Source organism: Epinephelus fuscoguttatus, linkage group LG11 (genome assembly GCF_011397635.1).
Source record: "Epinephelus fuscoguttatus linkage group LG11, E.fuscoguttatus.final_Chr_v1".
Classification (NCBI taxonomy): Eukaryota; Metazoa; Chordata; class Actinopteri; order Perciformes; family Serranidae; genus Epinephelus; species Epinephelus fuscoguttatus.
The window spans coordinates 20677734-20703458 of NC_064762.1; the positions used below are offsets into that span (position 1 = coordinate 20677734).

General features: G+C 42.1%; 1 protein-coding gene across 4 annotated transcripts in view; it reads left to right on the forward strand.

The window, feature by feature from the left end:
- Nucleotides 1-25725, forward strand: part of LOC125896997 (rho-associated protein kinase 2-like) — a 53605-nt gene that overhangs the window by 5134 nt on the left and 22746 nt on the right. For all 4 annotated transcript variants that reach the window (XR_007450369.1, XM_049590007.1, XM_049590008.1 and 1 more), the window contains exons 2-14: nucleotides 5243-5324; nucleotides 7940-8040; nucleotides 8711-8848; nucleotides 9936-10196; nucleotides 10857-11001; nucleotides 11284-11422; nucleotides 14848-14939; nucleotides 20543-20702; nucleotides 21978-22074; nucleotides 23077-23156; nucleotides 24946-24994; nucleotides 25086-25221; nucleotides 25579-25670. Coding sequence is in view for 3 of the 4 variants with exons in the window: in XM_049590007.1 (XP_049445964.1) it covers nucleotides 5243-5324; nucleotides 7940-8040; nucleotides 8711-8848; nucleotides 9936-10196; nucleotides 10857-11001; nucleotides 11284-11422; nucleotides 14848-14939; nucleotides 20543-20702; nucleotides 21978-22074; nucleotides 23077-23156; nucleotides 24946-24994; nucleotides 25086-25221; nucleotides 25579-25670 (1572 nt within the window). In the remaining variant the exon portion in view is untranslated. The remainder of the gene's footprint in view (nucleotides 1-5242; nucleotides 5325-7939; nucleotides 8041-8710; nucleotides 8849-9935; nucleotides 10197-10856; nucleotides 11002-11283; nucleotides 11423-14847; nucleotides 14940-20542; nucleotides 20703-21977; nucleotides 22075-23076; nucleotides 23157-24945; nucleotides 24995-25085; nucleotides 25222-25578; nucleotides 25671-25725) is intronic.

Here is a 25725-nt window from a genome sequence, read left to right on the forward strand (position 1 = left end):
ACTCATGTCATACAATGACATAAGACACCTCAGCAGTCATGATTCTCAGTTATATCTCTATCGTCAGCTTCATCTGGTTCGGCTCTTTAGTGGAAATGACTGTGGCCCCCATGTTGCCTAACGCAGGGAGCTTCCACACAGGAAGCAGGAGTCACTTCCTGGAATTGAGATGCAGTTAACCTGCAGTGGCCTCACGTTACTGCTTCCTGTTTGTCCACAATCATTTGGTTGTGTATGCACAGAATATGTGTTTTGAAGTGTTTTTTTAATCTGTAGAAGAAAGGATTCGGGTCCCAGGCGACAGAGCTGCCGTTAATTGCTGCATTGGTTGTATTTCTTTCCTTTGAGTCAATGGGGACCTGATCTGTAGCCTACAGGCAGGACTCAGTTTACATTCTGATGCAGTCTGAGAGCCTCCCCATTGTTGCTGACTGCACTCAGGCAGTTTCAGCTCGCAGTGGATGTGAGGTAGGTGGGAGGTGTTGTTGAGGACACACAGCCAAGCCTGAACTCCAGGATCGTGTTCAGATTTGTCCAGATTCCAGGAGTGAAAATCAAACCAGTTTGATCTAACTGTCTCTGGCTCTGGGTGTTTCTGAGGCTCAATCAGAAGACGAGAGATTTAAAACCCTAAACCCTTCACACCGCAAGATAACATGCTGACTGTACTTTATAAATAAAGGTGGGAATCATAGGATAACTTGCAACCTATCATGACGATGTCATGATAAAGAAGAAAGGCCTCTTTTTAATGGGCATGATGCAATTTGTCTCTGATGTTAACCCCTACACCTACTCTAGTCTGCTCTAGTAGTGGCTTTCACCTTCTCTGGCAGCTCACAGTCAGCCCCTTTATCTTACTGGTGTCAAGCTGCAGATGATTGTTCTACCAACAAACTACGGACTAAAATTCTGAAACTCCCCCACGAAAAGATTAAAAGTGAAGTTCCAGTAGTGGTCAACTAATTCCAAATTTGAGTTTCAACAATAACCCGAACTATACAACTATAACACTTATTTTGTTGCAATTCTATGTTCTTAAATTAATTATAATATATATATATTTATTTTACAAATTTCTCATATGGTCAAGAATATAGTTATCGCTAAAATACCCTGAAATATCGTGATATTATTTAAGGGCCATATTGCCCAACTCAGTGGACAAACCTGTTGATGGTATTACTCATAAAACCTTTGTGAAGCCATTTTTTTTTTTCATTTAGGTATTTTAAACATTGCATTGTTTACATCCATGTTAACTTGCTAGCAGTCTTCTTCCTCGCTGCCTTTGTTCGGGCATTGCTGCGTATCTATTCGCATCACTTCCATCACCTGTTGGTAAGCACAACAGTGTGAAACTGGTGGCAGAAATGGGTATACTGTTGTCCCGCATGCTCACGTGTGCGTATATGTATGTGTATGTAAACACCTTCACCTTCACTTCTGCATCATTGCTCTATAGTGACATTGTCTAGCCTGCAAAGTGGGTCTTAATACCTCTGGCTCATATGATAATAAAAAGACAGGATATTAGCACCCATCTTGTTGGAGGCGAGGCAAGGCAAGGCAATTTTATTTATATAGCACCATTCATACACAAGGCAATTCAATGTGCTTTACAAGAGAAATACGTTAAGATAAAACATTAAAGGAACAATAGATCATTATAAACAAAAGCTAAAAGCAAGAAAAACATTGTAGAAAATGCAATTAAAAGCAAACATAAAGCAAAAGCAACAGCAGACAGATATAAAAACAATAGCTACAGATTATCCTAACAGTAAGTTACATATCTAGTTCACTGGTAAGCTGCAGTAAATAGTAATGTTTTAAGCCCTGATTTAAATGAGTTGACAGTTTCAGCCGACATCAGATATTCTGGAAGTTTGTTCCACAGGCGGGGAGCATAGAAACTAAAGGCTAAAGGCTGCTTCACCAGGACCTGATAACACTTGTCGCAGTGGCACATCAGTGGGCTGAATGGAAATGATGTGTTGGATAAAATCATGTGGGCTAGTAAACTGCTTTCATAGTTGGAAGAAGTCATCTCAGGATAAAGTTATATTTGGCAGTACTCCCACACAGGGCCAGGGGCATTTTTCTGTTTTTTAAACTCCTGGAACGTTATCCCCACCGCTTGCAGTTGCCATCTTTCTCACCTCAGCTGCTTGTTCCACCAGAAGAGACTGACCTCTGGTGGCGTATGCTGTGCACTACATCGCCTCAATACAGCATCTCTGTATCAGTTTAACAGAAAGAGCAGCGTCTGTGTTTTTGACGATTGCTGATAGACAGATTTAACAAGGGAGTCAAAGGGTTTTGATTTCAATAAGAAAATTTAATACTGTATTTAGATTTGATACCGAACTTCAGCCCTTGTTATGGGTGCTATTTCTAGCTCTTGGTGAATTTGCCAAATGTACCGCAATTTTCAGTGCCAGGTGATTTCATAAAAAATGGGTGGGTTCAACCTTAATTTTTAAAAACTGTATTCAGATACGAAGATGTAAAACAGAATATAGCAGCCCAAAAAGTTCACAATTCTAGTCCTGCATTCCTACAGAACACACACAGTTGTGTTAATAGCCCATTAAAGTATTACAACAGATTGTCTTAAGCCCCACCCACCTACTTTGGAGTAATAGACCCAAAGAGTTTAATTGGTCTTTTGTTTTCTTATACTTAGCAAGTAAATACACTGTAAGTATTTAAAGGTCCATTGTGTGAGATTTAGGGGCCTTAAGTGGTATCTAGTGATGAGGACTGCAGATTGCAACCAGCTGAATCTTCTTCTGGTTAGAATTCCTTCATTGTTGTTTTTTCGGGAGGTTTTTAGTCTGAGCTGAATTATCCGCAGAGGTCTCCTCCTCTCCAAAACAAACGAGGCACGTGATTAAAACCAGTAAAAACAGAATAAGGCAGTTTCATGTTACAAATCAGTGTTTTTACTACCCTGTTGGGCACATCGCAGGTGCTGCTAGCCATGCACCTGCTGATCTGTGCTCACCTTTTTTTTTTTTTTTTTTTTTTTGATCCAGACATTCGGGAAGTTTTTACAGGGAGCCGAATTCTCCACAGAGGTCTCCTCCTCTCCGAACAAATGGACCGGATGATTTAAACCGGTAAAAACACTGAGTGAAGCAGTTTCACGGTAAAAATCAGTGTTTCTTTGACGCTGTTCAGCCGCTAGCCCAACACCTGCTAACGTGTGCTAACCTTTTTTTCTGATAATTTATGATCCAGATGTTCACAATGTTGCTACCTGGAGCCCAAGTATCCGCAGAGGTCACTTACTTTCTAAAACAAACGGATCAGGTGATTTAAACACAGAACAAAACAGTTTCACGTTAGTTAATCAGTATTTTTCCAACAATCTTGTTGCGGAGGGGCTGCTAACTATGATGGCTAACACGAAAATGCAACTGGCCCTATCTAGAGCCATATCTGTGCTACTGTAGAAACATGGCGGTGCAACATGGTTGACTTTCAAGATTCAAGATTAACTTTATTGTCCCACGAGTGGGAAATTTGTCTTGGGCTTTTTCACCCCTGCTGCAGCCATAAAACACACTGTTAACACAACATAAAAACAGGTAATAAATAAATAGTGCAACATAGTCAGTGGATAGATAAAATAGAGCAGCGGACAATAAATAGTACAACATAGTAATAAATAGGAAATTAAAACCGTAAGACACGTTTGTGGACATAAACCGCTCACTCTAAAACAAAAACACAACAATTCTTATTCTCAGGTGATTATACATTATAGAAAACATAAGTATAATGTTTAATTTCTGCCAATATATCTCCCTAAATCCTTCACACTGGACCTTTAAATGGATAGTTTGGAGAGATGGTGACAGAACATGTAACCTGCCATATATCTTTAAACTGGTACTTCATTTATTCTTATACCAATGTGATCTGTGTGAATACAGATACAGGTAAACACACACACACTCTAACACAAAATCCAAATGCTTCGGTTGAATCAGATCAAATTTCATTATATTTGCATACGAACATAGAGTTCAACAGACAGACTGTTATGAGTTTCCTCCAACTGCAGTAACCATGGCCATTACAGCACACACACACACACACACACTCTCACAGACTGTGTAAAACGATCACAGATCTTCGAGCGCTCAGCCTGAATCCAGACCCATAAGCTGTTTGTCCCACAATAGCTTCTGAGCCTTTCGGTCTATTTCCACCCGTCTGCGGTGGGGGAGATCTCTCCGCACCGTTGCTATTTAAAGGTGCAGAATTGTTCCACATGCCCCTGCCCACCCACTCACATGTCACAGAACAAACAGTCCGATAGACACCGCTGTGGCTCAACCACCCTACCTCACCCACACACACACACAGGATGACTCCACTTGACCCTTGTTTCTGGGGAACAGAGGGTCATACTACACCACTGACCCCCACCTCCACCCCAAATCCCACCCACCCACCTGCCCAACTGCCCTGCCAGTCTGATGCGTTTGGATCACAGAGACATTTTAGTTCTGTGAAACTCAACACCGCTGATTTAAGCGCCGATGACACTACCAAGGCCCCTGCTCTTAGTCCGATGCTGCCACTGCTCCCCTGTTAATCCAGAGGGAGGGGTTTGTGTTTGTTTGGATGGAGCAGGTGTTTAGGCAGGGGGATGTAGCAACATCATGTGACTACTTATTGTCTTGGGAATTGTTATGTCTGTACATCAAGCCTCCATTGTCCTCCTGTCGTTGTTTGTTACGCTGCACATTAGCAGTCTGATGTTGCGCTGAAGAGCAAACAGCTCACAAGAACGTAATTCTTTCCTTCCTTCCTTTCTTGCTTCCTCCATTCATTTCGTTATCTTGTATCAGCCAGCAGAAGGTCAAGGTTGTCCCACTTACAAGACTTGTCTCGACAGATAACGATACAATCATAAAAAAAAGTATTCCTTCCTTCCTTCCCAGCAGGAATGAAACTTGAAATCAGCTTTGATACATGACTATATTTTCATGTTTCTCTGTTTGTTAGTGAAGCATTCAGCCAACCCAAAGCAATAATAACCCCAGTTTGTTCCAGTGTAGTGGTGAGTTTAGAAGGCAGATTGTTATTGGACAAGCTTTTTGAAACACCAGGGGCAAACCGAGAAGTGAAATATTTTTGATATTTTGGAAAATCCATACTTTGTTGCTGTTCATTTGTTTGTTTTCAGAGGTTGATTGAATATTTTGTCTTCTCTGTCTTTCAGGACTCCATGAACGCGCTGGCTCATGATTTGAACTATCCTGCCCTGCGGAAAAACAAGAACATCGAGGCCTTTCTGAGCCGATGTAAGAGATACAGTGTGTTTTTGGTGAAGGACAAGATTCTGGTGCTTAGCCTGAAAGATATCTATGAAGTTGTTGAATATAATACAGAGCACTCTGATCATGATGAAATTAGTATGTTACGTGTTTGGCATTGCACACAAACTATACGTACAATAAAACTTTTATGTCAAGATGATGAAAAGCATGACTTTCCAGAAAATAGCAATGTTAGATGTAGTGTTGCACGGTATACCGGTACTAAAATAGTACCGCGGCGTATTCCAAACAGTACTATACTGCATTTGGAAAATACCGGTACTTTGAAATTGATTCAATTCATTAATTTAGTTAATTTATTTTACTCATTTATGCACACAAACGCCTTCCTTGTTCCTATTGGAGCACAGATTGCGCAAGTGGTGTGTATGACAACACCTGTATCAACATTCGCAGCTGGCGCATGTGAAAAAAGACAAGAGAAAGTCTGCCTCGCGAAGGGAGTCAACACGAGACAACACAAACTTGGTGGAACATTTGAGCAACCAAACCGTGATGTCCGTACCGAGGTACTTACCGAACCATGATTTTTTTGGTACCATTACACCCCTACTATTTATTGTTCTAAAGATTTGTATCCAAAAGGACTTTTCCTTAGGAAAAGTACCAAAGAGTATCGAAAAGTATCGAAATTCATATTGGTATTGGTACTGAAACAAAGATTTTGGTATCGTGACAACACTAGTTAGATGTTCATATAAAGGTAGCCAAAGTTTCAAATAATGACGTCGACATATGTAGAAGTGATCCATGTGGGCAAAAACGACTGCGTCAATTTTAACCCAATTGACCCTTCCCTTAGTCCCGCCCCCGGACCCAGACTGGCCAATCATAACGTAGCATCGGGCCGGCTCAGACCAGGATCCGACAACAACAATGCTCTAATGCAGTCGTTTCAGATTTCCTTCATTTTCAGGCTGGTTTTGGGGCACTTTGTGTATGATACTCGTTAACTGGAGAGGTTGGTTAAAGATATACATTTCTTCCCTGTTCTAAAACCAAATTCAAACCCTGAAAAGTGTAGGGTTAGCTAGCTATCTACTGAAGATATAGCCTACTGAATGTATACACATGCTGCTTTTGCTTTTTCATGATTGTAACAGTGAAAAAAAGACCGACCCTGCTGTACAGGAACCAGTGAAGGGAAGCAGGGAAACTTTGCTGATATTCAACCAGCTCTGTGTCATCACAGATGAACATTGTTTGACTTCCTCCAGAGATCCCTGCCAGTCCAGTGGCGGAGGTCTGAGTGCTGGCAGCAGCACAGGGGCGAAGCCAAATACCGTTCATCTGCACACACTGCGATGCCACACATTTGGTTCAATATCAGCAAAGTTTCCCTTTATATTCATTGTCTTGTGTGGCGATCAGCAGTGATGTGGTGGTTCACTTTTACACTGTGATCTGTAGCCTATAGCTCGGCTTTAGCTTCTAACTATCTTTGTCTTTTTAACCTGTTGTTGCTGCTGAGTCAGTTTGACATCCTGGATATATCCTTCAAACACAGACTGTAGACTCCTCTGTCTGCTTCTCTCTGGAATCACTGTTTCATTTTTCCAAAATTATGATAATATTTCTTCAGGGAGTGCAGTTAGTTACAGTGTGGGCTCCATGCTTACTGCAACAGCTTGTCGTATCACCACAAAGGGGCGGGACTTAGCTAAAGGTCAATTTGGGTCACTCGTGGTACCCATTACTGGATCAAAAACCACTGGGTCACCAGGTCACCAATCGCACACAAAAATAATGTTATTTTGACCCAGATTTAAGACAAACCAGCCACCTGTGCATGAGGTCAAGAACGTCAGCTATATAAAGTTATATTTGTATTATTTTTCAGTCTGCATCAGAAAACAACCTCGAATAGTTTTTAGGGTGAACACTGCTACATGTAGCTACATGCTAACGTCAGGGAGACATGGCTTGGTTGTGGATGTTGGAACGTATCAGTTGGTGATTTTTCACAGCAGAAAGTACTTAAGTTAGAGTTCAGATGAAAATCATCCGCCATTATTCATCATCATCCATTGTTTGGAAGTATTTCGGCTATAGGAAAGAACAAATAAAATACAAAGAGTGCATGAGACGTGTTTGTGCCGCAAATGAACCCAACTAACTTGTTAACCCCTTGAAAAAAACACCACAATCTGCAGTACGGTGAATGATGACGGCCAAGAAAAATAACATCGCTAACGTCACCCCACTGAATCCCTGTCCTTGTCCGACATCAGCTCAGATATTCGTGACAGTGAGCTGCAGGAATACAGCACAACATGGAAGTGATTTCACCTTTCTTTCATGTTGGTCATCTTTTGTTTGCAACAGCCCAAATTCACACAGTGTACACCAGGCTTTAGATAATTTTTGTTCGACCAGAAACAGCCTTGAAATCTCTAAATAAACCCTTAAACATATTGCTCGTTCTATACATGCTTAAATTACTGTTCATTTAAATGGAGTCTGGTGGCTTTGGTGGTGGTTTAACAGAAAATTCTTACTATCTAACAAAAATGTGTTACTCTGTAGGGATCCCTTCTGTAATGTCAGACACTCTGGTAACATATCTGTCCTTCCTGCAGATGAAAAGGCTGTGAGTCAGCTGCGAGAGCTGCAGGTGAAGCTCGAAGACTTCGAGAAAGTGAAGCTAATCGGGAGAGGAGCCTACGGAGAAGTGCAGCTGGTGAGACATTTCTGTCTGTGAAGAGTTGACAAATAAAGTAGGTTATTTTTTAATTATGCAGCAGCAGTGCTGTTTGATATGAAGGGAGGTGGAGCAGGCATGTTTCTGAATTCAGCAATTTTGGCACCAAAATTCCAGAAATGTGAGCCACTAGAGGGAGCAACAATCTGTGAATCCACCAACATATAAAACATGTAACATCTGCAACTTTGGGTGACTCAATATAATTTAAATCTTTCTCCTCATCATGGCCAATGTTCAGTTTATAAAAGGTAATTAGCATCAACCAGTAATTCCTTCCAAACTCCTGGTTTTTCCAGATGTCTGTGTCTTGTGCTGGTGGAAGCTTGAATGTGGTCTCTGCTGAGCGTCTTGTGGTAGAGACGAGTCTGGACAGGCTCAGCGTGTGTGGGAGAGGAGTGTGAAGTCTGGTGTGGGGGTGTGGAGGGGATGCTTAGTGTGTTTGTGCTCGAGATCTTGTGTAAGCATGTCTCTCTATGGGTGTGTGCCGACAATTATAGGTTCCCCTCTCTGTCTTTCTCTTTGCCTCTCATGTTATCTCAGTCATTGTGACATTCTCACTATCTTGTTCTTATTGTCCTTAAGCACTTATCGCTGTTGACACACCAGAGCCTCCTCTCATGCCTTGCCCTCCTCTGCTCCTCTGCAGGTCCGTCACAAGGCCTCCCGGAAGGTCTACGCCATGAAGCAGCTCAACAAGTTTGAGATGATCAAGCGGTCGGAGTCTGCCTTCTTCTGGGAGGAGAGGCACATCATGGCCTTTTCCAACAGTCCCTGGGTCGTCCAGGTGTGCAGGTTTTACTCTACTGAAAACACAATATATAGCATACCAGAACTCCTCCCACTACATAGGCTGAGTAGGGTTTTTTGAAATGTTTTGCCCCTTTGAAACCACACACATTAATTTTTATCATGCCAAGTATACCAGAGTTTATTATACCCATAGGTTTGATCCCCGTATCTGCTATCTCCTGTCCTCCTGGCTTACGTAGTCCACTTCAAGGGAAAAGGAAAATGTTACAAGTACTCCCAATGTTCGGGGTGAACTATATGGATTGAACCTTCTATCATGTAATATGAGATTTTAGATTTTAGTTAGCTTACAGGACCTGCTCCCGTAGAAAGGTGCGGGGATGACGTTTGTTTGTAGGCCAACATGGAGGTTAACGTCACTCTGGTTCCCTCATCAAAAAACTGATGGGATTTTTCCATTGGATTTTGGATTGTTGCAGAAAATAAGATCTGAGGCGATATTTAGACGTTTCATCGATCAAGATAAATGCAATTGCTGGAAGTAAAAAGCTAACGTTAGGCTATAAATGAACTGCTCTACAGTTGCATGATATCAGTATCACGACGTCCTGTAGTCTAATTTAGCCACTTGCTAGCAACTGTCTTTTTTAGGACACATAGAGGCTTCAAAATTCACAAGCGGGGTATTAACTGGGTATGTGCTGACATTGTAGTATGAAACATGAAAGTCTCTTACAGGTTACGTTTAAAACAGCACAAGCACATCCACAATAGAGTTGTGCAGGAATGAGTTCTAAAGCCCGGAAGTGAGTTAGTACTTTGGCATTCGCAGTTCCTTCATCTTGAAGTCAATAGGGCTTTTAAATGGGTTTAATTTCATTTTATGTCGCAGTATCTCTTATTGATTACCATCTTATTATTTCTTTGCTCTACTTACTGTGTACTGGAGTTACAGCCTGGTGTCATGATGCTGGCATGGAGTTGGAGATAGTAATCTGTGACACAGATCATCCACAGATAACACACCCGCACCTTGTAGTCAAAATATTGTTTTGGTGATGGCGCATCATCCTGTGTCTGACTTTCAGTGACCTTAAGTGACTCTGTTTGTTGTCTCCTAGCTGTGCTGTGCTTTCCAAGACGACCACCACCTCTACATGGTGATGGAGTTCATGCCCGGAGGCGACCTGGTCACGCTCACCATGAACTACGACATACCCGAGAAGTGGGCTCGCTTTTACACGGCCGAGGTAGTGCTGGCACTGAACGCCATCCACGACATGGGCTTCATCCATCGGGACATCAAACCCGACAACATGCTGCTGGACCAACACGGACACCTCAAGCTGGCAGATTTCGGCACGTGCATGAAGATGGACTCGGTAGGTTGATTTTAGAGTTGTGTCGTTGTTGTTTTCAAATGTGTTGGACCTGGAGAGGGGATGAATTAGGGAGCTAAAAATATTTTAATCCTTTCATATTGAGGAACATAGTTGAACAGAGAGTGAACTGACTTTCCTGTCTGAAAACCAGAGGTCTTTTTTGGGGTTCAAGTGCACCACCAAGTGGTCAGATTGCAAAGTGACGCTCAGTGCAGCACTCTTGCATCAGGTTGTTTTAAAAAGGGCCCCAGACATTACTGCTCTAAGTAACCAATCTAGAGTAGAGCAGAGGTCCCGCCTCTCGTCAGCACGTTTTTTTTTTTTCCACCTTTTTGTTTGTACCACAGCAATTTCTAAATAGCTGGTTCAACAAGTCTCTCCGAAAGTCTACCAGTGCACAGAAAGTGTCATAAACATGGTCACTGCAGTCCTGCGGAGATTTTCTACCAGTTGTCTCAGAATATCTGGAACATTGTTAAAGTTTCAGAGGTATTTTATACAAGAAAAGTTTTCGGGGGGTCATAAAATATAGAAGTGCACATTGCAGCCATGGGAAAATGCGGAAATCTTTTTCTCTAGCTCTACCAACCTCTTACTCTCACTGCTGTCTCACTCTTGCTTTCTCTCTGCTGTAAACCTTGTGTATGTCTCTGTTTGCAGACAGGCATGGTGCACTGTGACACAGCTGTAGGCACACCAGACTACATCTCCCCCGAGGTGCTTCAGTCCCAGGGTGGCGACGGTCACTACGGCCGGGAATGCGACTGGTGGTCCGTAGGGGTCTTTATCTATGAGTTGCTGGTTGGTAAGTGATTAACCATGTGTCATTTTCAGTTATTTATTTATAAGGACAACACACATTAATCAGCATTTCTGTAAATGTGCCAGTGTCACCACCTAGTTACAGGTTAGCAAGATGTTCATGTGCACTAACACACAAGCCATGCAGACAGAAAGTTAGCAAGTTAGCAGCAGGTTAGCCACAAATAACAACAACAGTGTATGTCATGTTCGTTTTCGTGCTGTGAAATCCCAAACATTGTCACACTATCAATCAATCATTGTATACATCTGCTTGTTTCCGCAGCTGAAACTCCGTTCTACGCTGAGTCCCTGGTTGGAACTTACGGGAAGATCATGAACCACAAGAACACGCTCATCTTCCCAGATCATATAGAGATGTCTCAGGACGCCAAAGACCTCATCTGTGCCTTTCTTACCGACAGGTTTGCTCACGTAACTCTAAATCATATAAACTAACACTTCTTTTCTACCTCCTTATTCATGTTACTGATTGTTGGACGATAGAGCAGTGACTTTACATTGTTTGGATCACTGAACAGAACAACGTTATAACTCAACTTTGAACTTTCTGGCAAAAAAAAGACCTGGTTTTAAAAATAGACACCTTAAATCATGTGATTGAACATGACACTGCATATCTGTGACCTGCCTCTGACTTCACACCTTACTGTAGACTCATAATTTACTCAACTCAAGTTTATTTATATAGCACCTTTCACACAAACATGCAGCCCAAAGTGCTTCACATGGCAAAACTGGAATGACACAGACACGAAACGTTGAAATATTAAAAAAGCAAACCAACCAAAACAGAACAAACGAACAAAAAAAGATGATTAAAACTCCCTAGAATAAAAAGAGAGGAAATAAATACATAAAATAGAATTAAAATGGACAGGAGAGATAAAAAAAAAGTAAAAAACTGGTGGTTTAAACTTAAAAATCAAGACTGATGAGACAGTTTTGGTGATTGAAACCCTTCATCGTCAGGACCCACGTGGGGAAGTCATAGTTTAGTGACTGACAGAAGTTTTTGCAGTGCTTTAGTGCTTCTGATGTGTTTATGTTCTTTGGTTTCACAAAGAGCTCACGCAGAAATAACGGATTGTAAGCATTATTAGTAGGCTATCATTAGACTGCAAATCGACCTCATTATAAATAATTACTGACGTAGAAACAAGATGAAAAGGTTGTGTTGTACTGTACTGATTCAGAGCTTGTTACTTTGGGATCACTGTCACACACTTTTAATGGACTTAATGAACTTAGAAAGTACAAGAAGTTGGATACAAGCTCAGCAGTTTTAACAGCTTGTTAATCTGAAAATACCTTTTTACCAACGTACCTATGTATTACCATGGTTTCACGTATTCATTAGCATAAAAAGGTAAGGCTATACATGGCCTTTAGATGGATCAGTTATAAGAGCATGGACAGATTTCATGATCGGTAGATGGATTTATTAGTTGTTTAGCCTTTCATCCTGTGGTTGGTTCGTTTTCTTTCACACCTCAAATGAACTGCACCAGAGTCTGTTTTTCAAGCAAGTTTCTTTGGTTCACACCAGGTCACCAGCCCAAAATGAACTGCACTTACCTTGCAAAAGGACGTGAGATTGTTTCAGCCAAACCCCATCATGTCCTTACACTAGCCTTCCCGTGTAATCAATCTACTGTTTGTTTGTTTTTGTTTTATTTCACAGTAATTAGTATCTAGTTCCTAAAATGTTGAGGCAGAGGGTACTTGCTGTAGCTCTGGTTGAGGGTGAGAGGCTGCCAGTAAATAGTTTGTTGGGCACAGGCAAACAGAGATCTGTGTGGGTACATGAGACCCTAAAAAAGAGGGTGGATCATGGGGGGTACCACCAGTTGGTCCAGGAGCTTCTCCTCCATGATGCCCGTTTCCAGGCATATTTTAGGATGACTCAGGGGCAGTTTGACAACCTGCTGTCTATCGTCGGGCCGTATAGCTCTGGGGATCCAGCAGCTGCTACCACCAGTTTCTCCACCATTGTTTACAAAACTGTAAACTTGTTGTCGTGCCCACCACAGAAGGCCCAGCTCTCAGATCATCCAATTGGACAATGGGAAAAGAGATGATGTAGGCCGCTTTTCCGGTCTGAGTTGAAGTTTTTTCAGCTTGAGGAGTTCAGAGCGCTCCGGCAAAAACACCAGGCGCTTGAAGCACAGAAACCTGAGGTGCGTAGCAACGCAAAAACAGCGAGCAAAAAGCTTCATTCTCATTAAAAACGATTACAAAAAGTCGCCTCCAGCTACTAAAACACTTTCTGCGTGATCAGGGCCTAACGCATAGTGTTGCGGGGGTAAATTCACATCTAGTTCAGCCGATTAATTAAGTAGACTTCAAGAAACAAGTCATCAAAAGACAAGGCTGACTATATTCTAGATTTTTATAGATTTGGTTTTCTTGTTAAACAAATTTGTTCGTCCATTTCTTAATACTTTACAACTTGTGCAGCTTGTCTGTGGTTCTCTGCCACAGTATCTGAGTGTCCTAAAACAGCTGGGCACTGCAAATTTAGCAAATGTTTTTCAAATGGGAGAAAAAAGAGCATTTGTTGGGAACTATTTTCACCTGCGGATTGATACACATTTGGTGTAGTTTTGTAAAAACAATATCAGTGACTCCAAACTTGAGTGCACAGCAGTGCTGATCCCATCTAGGCAAAAATCTTTATGTGTCATAACATAATATTAGTATTAAAGGTAAGAAGTCATATGAATGTGTGGGTGTGGGTCATGTACTCGGTCAGTGGCCCATCCCCCTGGAAGAAACCACTTCCTGTTTACATTAGTAACCCCGCCCCCAGAGGGCTCAAACACAGGCCCTTTCTGCTTCAATACAGAGCAGCCTTTCATTTTTCCTCCCTGCGTTTATTTACCTTCTCACTCACTATTCTCTCACCACAGACAGAATCTCACATGTGCACGGCTGCCCAGCCACACACCCACACACATGCGTGCACACACACACACACACACACACACACACACACACACACACACATCTTGAACACTGACCGATACATTCATTCACCACTTAACCCACATGCTCCGTCACTGTCGCCCTGTGTTGCTGAATCACTCCTGTGAGCCTGCCACAGTTTACCTCTCCTTCTCCACTTCTTTTCCATGTGTTCTTCATCACCACTCCTCATTTGTAATTTTTACCTTTTCCCTGTGCCACTTTCCATTTCTCCATCCTTTTCTGGCGTAACTTTCTCCTTTGCGCTCCTGCAGTTTCCTGGGCATCGAGACACGGCCTGTTGTAAGCCTGGCTCAGTTGCACGTCAGATTTTTTTTTTAATGCGGGGGTTTAAAAACTCTCTCTTTCTTCTTCCCCGCCCCTGCCCTCTCTTCCTCTTGGCTGGGTCTGGAATGTCCCACACGTGGCAAGCCCAAACTGCCGCACCCCTCCAGCCCTGTACCCAGCAGTGGTGGAGGAGGGAGTAAAGGGGGACGAGAAAGAGTGTGTGTAGAGTTTTGGAGAGAGAGACAGGAGAAGGAGGGAAGGCAGCGGCAGCTCTCGCAGTCCCGTTTGAGTCAGAGTTGTTGATGTTGGCTCCTGCACTCTGATCCTGCTGTCTTCACTCCCATTCTCCTCCTGGATCTGTATTATCTTGTGTTTAGAGGCGGTTCCAGTGTCCACCAGTGGTCATGTGGCTCTCCATGCTGGTCAGTGTGGTCAGTGCCTGGCGGTCACTCTGCTAGGCTGTGTGTTTGGGATGACATGTTGAGGGTGATGGTGGGTGGAGGTGGAGGGGACGAGCGGGGTGTGTTTTGTGTTCGGGCTCTGCTCACAGTCTCGCTCCTGTCACTGTGTGCAGGGAGGTTCGTCTGGGCCGCACCGGAGTGGATGAGATCAAATGCCACCCTTTCTTCAAGAACGACCAGTGGACCTTTGACAACATCCGAGATAGTAAGTGTGTGCACGTGCATGTTTTTTAATACTGTGTGTTTTTAAATTCCCTACATACAGGTGCAGAGTTTTCCATCTCTGGTAATGTGTGTATTTCTCACCTCTGAAAGCCATTCCTCTTTTTTTTTTTTTTTTTTTTTGCTTCTCCTTATCATCTCCAGCCCATTCCTCTGCAGACCTGGTTCTTTTCAGCCTTAGTTCATAGTTTATTTCCATCCCCTGAGCCATTAAGCCAGCGTATATTGTACACATGCTCCCCATATGCTCATATATTACATTATATGACTGGATGCTGTGCAGGGCAGCGGAGCTCAGGATGCACAAAACCTGTAGGATAACCAGCTGCATATGGGTGCCACTGCAGAAGATCAGATTAGAGAGAACTGAGAAAACATCAAACACTGCTGATTTTATACCAGATAGTTACTGTACCAGTGATGCACACACTGATGAAAGTGAAAGGCTGTTTTAATGAAAGTCTTCACCAATGGGAGCACGTAAGCTGACAGTCTAAATTAAGCTGAGTCCAAGATGTGACTAACATTACATTATTAAATCTTTGTGATGTATTTTACGAGCTAAATGCATAACTTAAATATTAAAAAGTAGTAGGAGTTGTTGCAGTACATGATGACATTATCACTTGGTAAATGATAATGTCATCAAGTGATAATGTCATCATGTACATTATCACTTGGTAAATTAGCAACCAAAATTTTAGTGCTGCTATGAAATAATAATCAGCATTTAATGTTAGAATGCTGTGATGTTTCATTATCAAAGAACAAAAACAGAGATTATTTTGTTCACATTTTATTTTACTTTTATGTTACTTTGCTTTTCTTGCACTTATTTTATGGTTTTTATTTACATTTAAACGTTGACACAACAAAATGTCAATGCAAAATCAATGATCAACAATGTACAGTCATATTAAACAATTATCTTGGATTCAAAAAAGAGTTTATATACAGTATATCCAACCTGAATTAATTTCTTCTATGTGTATTGAAAGAAAAACAAAGGGTTTGGGTTTTTTTTAGGCGGGGTTGTTAGAGGTACTTACCCATAGTTTGTGTATTACATACATTAGATGTCAGTCGGCTCGCCCCCAGTTTGGAGAAGCAGACAGGAGTCCAAAACAGAAGCTCAGTAATGTACTGCTGTGAATGGGGGTCAGCAACAAAATGTATTTTAGCCACCTTAAAAAAGTCTTACTTAAAAAAAGTTTCAATGTACGCTCTGTTGAGAGTATTTTTACAGCTTTACCTTGTCACGCAGCCTGTTTCGACAGGGATGCTGTTAACAGCTTTAGTTCTCCATCTATGCTCTCGTCTAAGTCACGAGACTCCATTGACAAGAACAGTAATTTTAGCTCACTGAATACGGGAGCTACTGGTCTACTGCTGCTTCGTTGGTTAGTTTGTTTGTGTTATTGTGTGACTCTGGGGAATCCTAACTAACCCTTGGAGCTGTCAAAGTCACATAATAACACAAACAAAATAGCTTTGTGGCAGTGGTAGACCAGTAGCTCCTGTGTTCAGCCATGTTAAATCACTGTTTTTCTCAATGGAGTCTGGCTTTGAAGGGGCGTGGTAACGGCTTCATTTTTCCTGCTAGAAGTCACTGTGTGACGTAAACATAAGGCAGTGACAAGATTCTAAAAATAGCATACATTTAAGCTGATATTGATTTTTTTTTTTTTAGGTGAGAATTTTTTTAAGAGGCTAGAATTCATTTTGTTGCTGACCCCATTTACAGCAGTGCATTGCTTAGCTTCCGTGTTGGATTTCAGCCTGCTTCTCCAAACTGGGGCCGTGCCGTACTGTCTATGAATAGTTACCCCGTACAACCCCCACTTCAAAAAATCTGAACTATCCATTTAATTGATGTAGGTCAAATAAAGTCAAAAACAAATTACCTTAAATGGTGAAAAAGATTATGATATCCACCAGTTGCGTATTTAAACTCAAACTTTACTGTATCATTCGATCACTGCTCATGGGGCACCTGTTAAGAGTCATGGTTTAATCTCCTCTTACACAGTTGTATCAGATTAAGCGTCGCTTAGGAAGGAAGGAAATAAGGAAAGGGATATATTAGGGAACGTGAACAGGACCTCTGTGTCCATATATAATCACATGCAGGCTCTGTCTCGCTGCCTCTGCGTCTCTCCGCTTCACCTGGCTCTGATTAAGACAACAGACAAAACTTCTGACTGAACTTCAGACTGCCTGGCAGTCTGGAACACAAAACCACTACTGTGCCACTGCTGCGCTGCTCAGATCTCTTCATGTTTGCACATGCATGTCCAGTCACACACACACACACACACATACACACACTCAAAACACGACCCTTCTCCTACTCAGAGCTGCGTGTACCTCCCAGCGCTCTGTGTCTGTTTAAGGTTGACTTCTTGCCAAGTGCAGCCATGACTCAGGAGTGTTATTTTCCATGTTTGGGCTCTTTTAAACATTCTCCCAGTTGTCTTCACGTTTATCAAGTGTATTAAGCGTTTGGGATGGTTGAGGGAAAAGACGCCAGCACCATGGATTGATGGATGAATGGGACAGGAGGCAGCGCCCCCCGTAGCGGCGGGCGGGGCTGGCTGTGCGGCCTATGTGGACTGCACTAATGAGAGGGGCGCCCCAGTTTGGAGGGTTGCTCCCGCTCTCTCACTCTCACTGTGGCCATGGTTGCCTGTCATTAGCCGCCCGCTATCAGAGAGCATTCTGGGAAGCCGAGCCACAAGGGCCTCCATGGAGCGGCCTGTGTCTCTTTCTGTCTCACCACATTTTGGCTTTTTTTTTTTTTTTTTTTTTTAACTGCCTCTTCTTTTTTATTTCCCCTCATTTGTTTCATTCCTGCGCTTGATCTCCGCCTGCATTTTCTCCAGCATCTTTGAGGCACGTTTGTCACGCTGAGGGTTTCGACTTGACCTAACAGTAATGAGCTCTTTGCTCCGAGCCAGAGTCGCGCTGGTCTGGGGAACTCGATCCATAATGGCTGCTTTTTCTCGCAATTAGGAGCTATTTATAGGTGAAAGGACCGGCTTAGTTTTATCTGATTGGCCCTTTGACACATTCTTGTCCGCCCGTTGTGTTGTGCAGAACTTTTAAAGCACGCCTGCTCTCCTCTCACAGGAGCGGGCGCTTAGGCTTCCTCCGTGAAAGGCGCCGTGTGTGGGGCACAAAGCAAGCACTGTGCGGGAAAAGGAGTGGTGTCAGCCTCACGGCAACCTGCCGAGAGCTTACTCTTGCTGCAGGCAGTGCCAAAGTCGTCACAGAATTTACTCAGAAAAACACAAGAAAAAATGAGTTTGTTGGAGATGAACTTTAAATTTGAATACATGTGGCACCAGGTTTTAATCTCCACTGGTGTAAGAGGTTGTGGTATGACATATAGGTTCTGATATTATTTAAGTTTACGCAACACTTCCTGTATATTTTGGATAGTGTTTAGTAGTGGATAGGGTAGGGCTGGGCAATATGGCAGAAAATATCACAATAATTTTCCCCGTATTGATCAATATCAATACTTATCACGACATATAATTTGATAATGCTGCAAGTTTAAAAAGTATCCTGATAATGTCTGACACCTGAAGAAACCAAATGATTTTCCAGCTTCCCACGGCACTTGTTGCAAACCTGGAGCAAAGCAGTTTGAGAAAAATATTTCCTACCTTGGAGCTCGTACCTGCAGTCCAGCACTTAAATTAACTTCTTGACCTGGTCTTTCTCCACTGTGCTCATGGGCATCATGTCTTTGGCTAGAAAGTATGACACTGCAGTTGTTATATCTCTGTGGGGGTCATGGCGGCAAAAGAGGACACTATTGATTGCTGTTTTGATGCAGCCCCGCTAGTGATGCCCACAGCAGCAGAAGTGCTAGGCCATGGAGCAACACTTGTTTGCCACTGTTTCAGGTGATGGATAAGGTTTGTTGTGTTTCGTGTCCTGGTTAGCACCAACTGACGACATGTTTTGAAGACCGTCTTTGTTCGTAGCCAAGTAGCCAAACCACTTCCAATTATTTACGTTGTGTAACCTTTTTTATCAACAATTTTGTCCATTTTTGAGGGTAACGTGAGGTCTTCTTCAGCTTCACTGCTGCTACGCTTCTCACTTCCACTTATTTTCCCCTCGCTTGGTTATGTCCATGCTACTTTCACTTCCTCCTCACCTCAGCACAAACTTTGCAGTGAAAAATGGGTGTGTACAATGACACGCATCCCCAACACTTCAGATTGACTGACAGCTGTTTGCCCTAGAGGACTCACAATACGATATTATGATGTTATTGTGCGGTTATAGTCACATATGAATCCACTGACCTGAAAGTCTAGGCATGACAAGTTAATGCCACCCTTCCTGCTGTACTCAAAGATTCCTCAGCTTTATGCTTCACCTCCCTGTAGAGCATGGGTACGGCTGTGTTGGTGAAAGACACATACCTGGGTTCCAGTGTTTTTAGCATGTCAAAGCCTTCCTCTTCAACACTGTATGGATGCAGATCTTTGGCCCAACAGTTGTAATGGTGTACCCCAGGGTTCTATGTTAGGTCCATTGTTATTTTCCATTTATATTAATAGTCTTGGACGACACAGTGATATATCGTGCCGGCTCATCCGTCACAGACACTGTAGCCAATTGCAGGCTGTCATAACAGTTACCTGATTCAGGTTTTAAATGCTGCTAAAACTAAGGTTATGCATTCCTCAAATGCTAGGAAGAAGCCTGGGAACACTCCTGATGTTATTACTGCTCAGGGAAAGAAGTTAGAGGTTGTCACCTGTTATAAATATCTCTGTATTTGGTTTGATGATTCCCCGTCTTTTAAACCTCAGGTTGACAATCTTCTTAAAAAGCTGAGGCTGAATTTCGGGTTTTATTTCAGAAACAAGTCCTGTTTCTCCTTTGAGTCCAGGAAGATACTTTTTGCTGCTACATTTTTACTGGTCCTGGATTATGGTGATCTGTTGTACATGAATGCATCTACACATTGTTTGTACTGCTGAGTCAACTGCTGAGTAAACTTCCTTCGTACACTTGTACTTTGATTGAACAGAGATCTGACTGTAGCTATAGTCTGAGATCTCAAGATTTAGTTTTGCTGTCTGTTCCCAGTGCATGGACTGAGCTGGGAAAGAAAACTTGTATGTGCTCTGCTCCTCTCACTTGGAACAACCCTCCAAAAAAGTTGAAACTACATGAACTGGTCTCTCTGTCTGACTTTAAAGCTCTCATGAGTACAAGGATGAATGAGTCGGTTGGGTCTTGTCATTGTGTATAGGTGTTCTAATCTTTCTACGTGTTACTGTGTATCTTTTATGTTTTTTATTGTGTGGTTGTTTGGCTGTAACTTTTTGTGTGCTGCTGTCTTGGCCAGGTCCCCCTTGTAAAATAGATTATTGATCTCAAAGGGACTTTACTAGTACTTCCATGAGTACTTTAGGTCTTCACAACAAAGTAACAGGAACACAAGTCTGTGTCAGAGGAACTTAGGCATGTTAACATAGCCGCTTATGTAAAACATTATCCTTCTTTTTGCTGCTCCTTGACTCTCTCTGTCTGTCTCTCTCTGTTTCTTTCGTCCAGCTGTGGCTCCAGTCGTGCCTGAGCTGAACAGCGACATAGACACCAGTAACTTCGACGACATAGAGAATGATAAAGGAGATGCTGAGACCTTCCCTCCTCCCAAAGCCTTTGTGGGCAACCAGCTGCCATTTGTGGGCTTCACTTACTTCAAGGAGGACCAGTAAGTTTTTTGTCTTGACGTCTTCTTTGAGTATTTTACCTCAATGCTTTTGTCAGTGTATTTTTGGTAATGATACAGGGATTGGAACAAAATGTCGCTCTCATGTGTGGGAACTTTCACAGGAGCCTTTAGGCTCAGGAACCAGGTTTAAGGACAGCGTTGTGCCTAAAATGCAAGAGGCAGAAAAAGACAGCTTCACACCCATACCATTTAATACAGCCTTACACCAGTCAGACACTGTATGCCTGTTCGAGCTCCACACTGCTGCCTTGTTCTGACGGCCCCCTTTTTAAATGCCCTCTTTGCTCATGATGGAGAGTAGTTTTTGAAAGCCTGGTCTCGATCAGTAGGAGAGGTGGTAAAAAACATTTTGGATTTATGATCCTACAGGGCTTTAATCAGCAATGTTTTAACCTGAAGGCGTGTTTTTAGTTTTTAGGCATATATTTATGGAGCTTGGGATGGAAGTACGTGTGTCAAAGCCATTTCTCTTTCACATTAATCTGACTAAAGAGAGTCAAGGGCAAAACAGTACAAATTTAAGTCAGTAGATCCAACACAGAAGTGTGGTTAAAAAAAAACAGAGAAGCTGGAATACATGAATATTAAGCAGGCAATAAAAAGGATAGCTTTAGATCAGCCTTCCTTGGATTTTAGACATAACTTTTCTGAAATCGTCTTCCTTTTTTTTTTTTGCAGTATGTTTGCGTGCATGTCCTGTTTTTGAATATTATGAGAAGCATGCAAGAACTTTCAAGCTGAAGGGAACAAATTGTCTGAAAATGATGATAAAATTGCTTCAGATTTCTCGGTCATTATGCTGCCATGTGGCAGAGTCGTGTAATGATTCACAGAGATAGCTGCCCACCATTACAAGTCCACCACCATGGTGGCGACAGATAGTGTGGGCTAGAGGCATCCTTCTCCAAAGGTAAACTCATCCAGATGTTAGACAGAGCCTGAAAGATCTTCAGACCTTATTGCTTTTTTCCACAGCGCCACAGTTTTCTGCTCCGTGCGTGAGGTTATGGGTCTTAAGTGATTTCTGAGTGGTTGTAATAAACCAATAAATGTGATGTGTGTCTTGGTGAACGTTCAGCTTCCCTTTGACCACCCAGCTGGCATTATGGATCTGGTTAGGGTGAAATACGTCACTTGGTTGCAGACAGTTGGACGTGGGGATAGTGTTGGATGTTGTCAGGGCTGGAAAGACTGTGCAGGTAAACTCAGTTACAGATGTTTATGGCTCTCGTCTGTTTCTTCTTTCTCTGTTAGGCTGCTGAAGGGAAGTAACAACTGCTCTTTGGTGGAGTCAGAAGACATTAAGGAAAACTCTGAGGATAAGGAGAATTGCTCGGACAGCAAAAAAGAGGTAGGTGATTCTTTATGTATACATATATATCTTATATTTTTATGTTGTGTATAGGGAGAGGACTGGAACATTACAGCTAAATCAGTGAAAAGAGAGGAAGGGAGAAATAAAGGAGGCACAAGTATAGTTCATTATGCATCTAAAGGGTTTAGATAAAACAGAAAAAATTATTAAAAAGTTTAGATGAATATGGGGCAGCCTCTAGGTTGGCAAGTAGTGTCCGTCCTAGAGTCCTTTGCAACGGCTCGGGTTTGATTCCAACCTTTGGCCCTTTCCCGCATACCATGCCTATTCTCTCTCACCCTTTCCTGTCAATCTCTAGCTGTACTGTAAATAAAGGTAATAAGAGCCCCCCCACCCCCCAAAAAAGCTGAGATGAACATAACAGTCCCATTTTTCACAATATTAATCCCTCGTGTCCTCCTGAAGTCAGAAAGTGAAAGTAGTTTTCTCCATGTCTCCATAGAGTTGATTATGTTGATAAGAACAGTTTGTTTTTTTTTTTACTTGCAGCCATAAAATATTTCGAAAGGTATGTGTCACTTTTACTGATGTTTTTAAGAATATTTCCTATTTATAAATACATAAAAATAAAAAAAATAAAAATCAGTTTCAGGCCCTGAGACTAAATTTCTCACTTCTCTCCAAAAAGGCTTCACATTTAGGCAAGACCAAAAACTATGTGAATGGTCCGCCGAAACCGATCCACACTTTCTTTAGCAGGAGGAAACACCTCATATTGTTCCAGCAGAATTCTCTCCACAACAAGGAGTGGGTGGGAGTAGATTGTTTCCCAAACATGAAGCCATGTTTCCTCTGATATTACCATGTTAGTTTTCTTTTCCCAGTGCTGCTTTATGTAATTGTTTGAATAGAGGTGGGTGTTTTTGTGCGTGTGAACTTAAAATTCTGGTAACAGAGGAGAGATAAAAGACATAAAATGACCGTAGTACTTAGTATTAATAGTATTTTAATTTTCTGGTTGTCTGTTTGTCTGAGCAGCTGCAGAAGAAGCTTCATAAGCTGGAGGAGCAGCTCGACCATGAGATGCAGGCCAAAGATGAGCTGGAGCACAAGTGCAAGTACGACTGGACTAAAAACACAAACTATGCTGAGCACCATTAGTGATTTTTTTTTTTTTTTTTTTTTTTTTTTTTTTAAATGCAATTTAATGCATATTTGTAATTCTGACATTTCCAATGCAGCTGCAGCTGGTTCATCATCTGTGAGTCTTAACACAGTGTAGGAGCAGAGTAGTAATATGGCGTGAAAGTGACTCAGTCTGTCTGTCATCATCTAAAATTGAATAAAATTAAAGCATATTTGTACAGCGTTACCATTAGGGCCTGGACACCACGCAGTGCGAGGACCCTATTGTAGTCCAAGAGATTTTCTTCTTCCTCCAAATGAATTGCTTTTTTGGGGGTCTTAACATACTAGAAAATTTTGATATTTTATTGGTTTCATGCTCAGTTGCAAAGAAATAGCTCAGTAGCGCCCTCTACAAAATTTCTGTGAAGCAGCCCCTGAAGCTGGTTTGACCTACATCTACGAAAATTGGTAGAGACCTACAAAAAAGCCTCTTGGACCCATACCCTATACCTAACAGGAAGTCAGCCATTTTGAATTCTATGTGGAATTTTTGTGCATTTTTGGCCATTTCAAGGGGTCATACTTTGACGCCTCTTACAGATTTGATCCGATTGACTTCAAATTTGGTGTGTACTAGAATGTGTAAAGACCTCGGACATCAAAAGCTGCTTAAGCTTGAGTTTTCATCAACCTGTGTGACCGCAGTGAGGTGTCAAATGTCAGTGTTTTGCCAGTAAACAAAAAGTGGTTTGTAACTCCAGCATACGTAGTCCAATCTGCCCCAAACTTGACATGTTTTATGAGGCTCAAACCCAACTACATGCATAGTAGGTGTCATGGTGATTGCGCCACCTACTGGCAACAGGAAGTAAGACTTGTCAGACAGTTATCTTTTGATTTACCTGAAATTTGCATTGTGAAGTCTTCAGTGGATTCACAGCAACATGACATATGATTAGTGTGTTCTCCAGCGCCACATAGTGGACAGAGAAATGGCACAAAATGTGAACTAGGTCATTCCACACACACTCTATGAAGCATTCATCATCTCACTTTCATAGAAAAGGACAGACGTGTCAGCCAGCATCCTGCCAGAACCAGTTTACCAGAGGTGCGAGGGCCCGTTCGTCGCTGCTTGCAGCTTTCATTTTTATCAGCTCCAATATTTTCCCCTTTTTTGTGTAAAGAATTTTATTCTGTAGACGTTCAAACTTTTACAAAACAGCCTGAGATGTCTTCAGAAAAATATTTCCTCTCTGCTGTGACTTCTTTTTGTAGCAGCAGTGTGGACACGAGTTGTCATGTTTTTTGCATTGCACAACTGTCAGAGAAACATGCTGGCATCAATAAAAGGCACTGATAGCCCTGAAGGCATAAGATTCCAAAGGATTGGACAATGTGGAAACAGTTCTCGATTTTCATCCCTTTTTGTGCGTGTAGCATGTTTGTATTGATCAAAACCACATTCATTTTGAGACACTGGTGTATTTAAGAATGCAGAACACGTCATCACTGCAAAGACTGGAATTCATTTTGTATGATATTAGTTGTATAAGTCAGGAAATGTGTTTGATAGCTTTGCACAACAGGAAATGAAATCCATTCCTACAAAGTTGACGTTTTCAGAGTTTCTGATGATGGTAGAAGTTAAAAAGAAAAGCACTTCAGCACTGTCCATCAGTTAAGTAAAGGAAGAATCGGTTGCTGATCTGGTGTCTGTGTCTGCTGCCTCTTAATTCAGTTATTTTTGTCTGCAATCAAACTCTTCTTTTTCCCCAGAAATGCCACCAACCGTTTAGACAAGCTGGTCAAAGAATTAGACAAGGAGGTAAGACCATTTCCGCCATGTACCTGATGTGATGTGATAAAGTCAGTAGTTCATTCCACTCAGCATTCATTGTGATTTCCTCTCTGATCAGATGAGCAGCAGGCAGAAAGTGGAGGCCTCGCTGAGGCAGCTGGAGATGGAGCGAGCTCTGCTGCAGCACCAGAGCGCCGAGAACCTGCGCAAGGTGGAGATTGAAACTGACAGAAAACGCAGCCTGGAGAACGAATGTAAGCACCTGGGGAATATCCTATCCAAACATTAGGCTTGAGACTCCTGAATAAGAGTATAAAAAATGCATTTTAACTCTTTAACTGTTTTGATTTCATCACACGCACAGAAATAAGCTGACAGTATATTTAGGTAGGTCTCAAGTTGTTTTCATTATCATGTATTTTACTTGCAAAATTGTCCTTACGTGTCAGACTGCCTATTAAACCCATTAACCACAAGGATGTCTGGGAGCTCTCGAGCACTGTTTATGCCACAGTATATATTCTATATGGTTGTACATGATGGCTATCAGTGGGTGGATGTGTTATATCACACGCTGCGTTAACTCTTTTACTTGTGCGTGTTCTCGTTAGTGAACAACCTGAGGGACCAGCTAGAGGATCTTAGGAAGAGGAACCAGAATTCCCAGATCTCCAATGAGAAGAACGTCCAGCTGCAGAAACAAGTGAGAGGAATCTTTTTTAATTTCAGCTCTCTTGATGTTTCTCTATGTTGCTTCG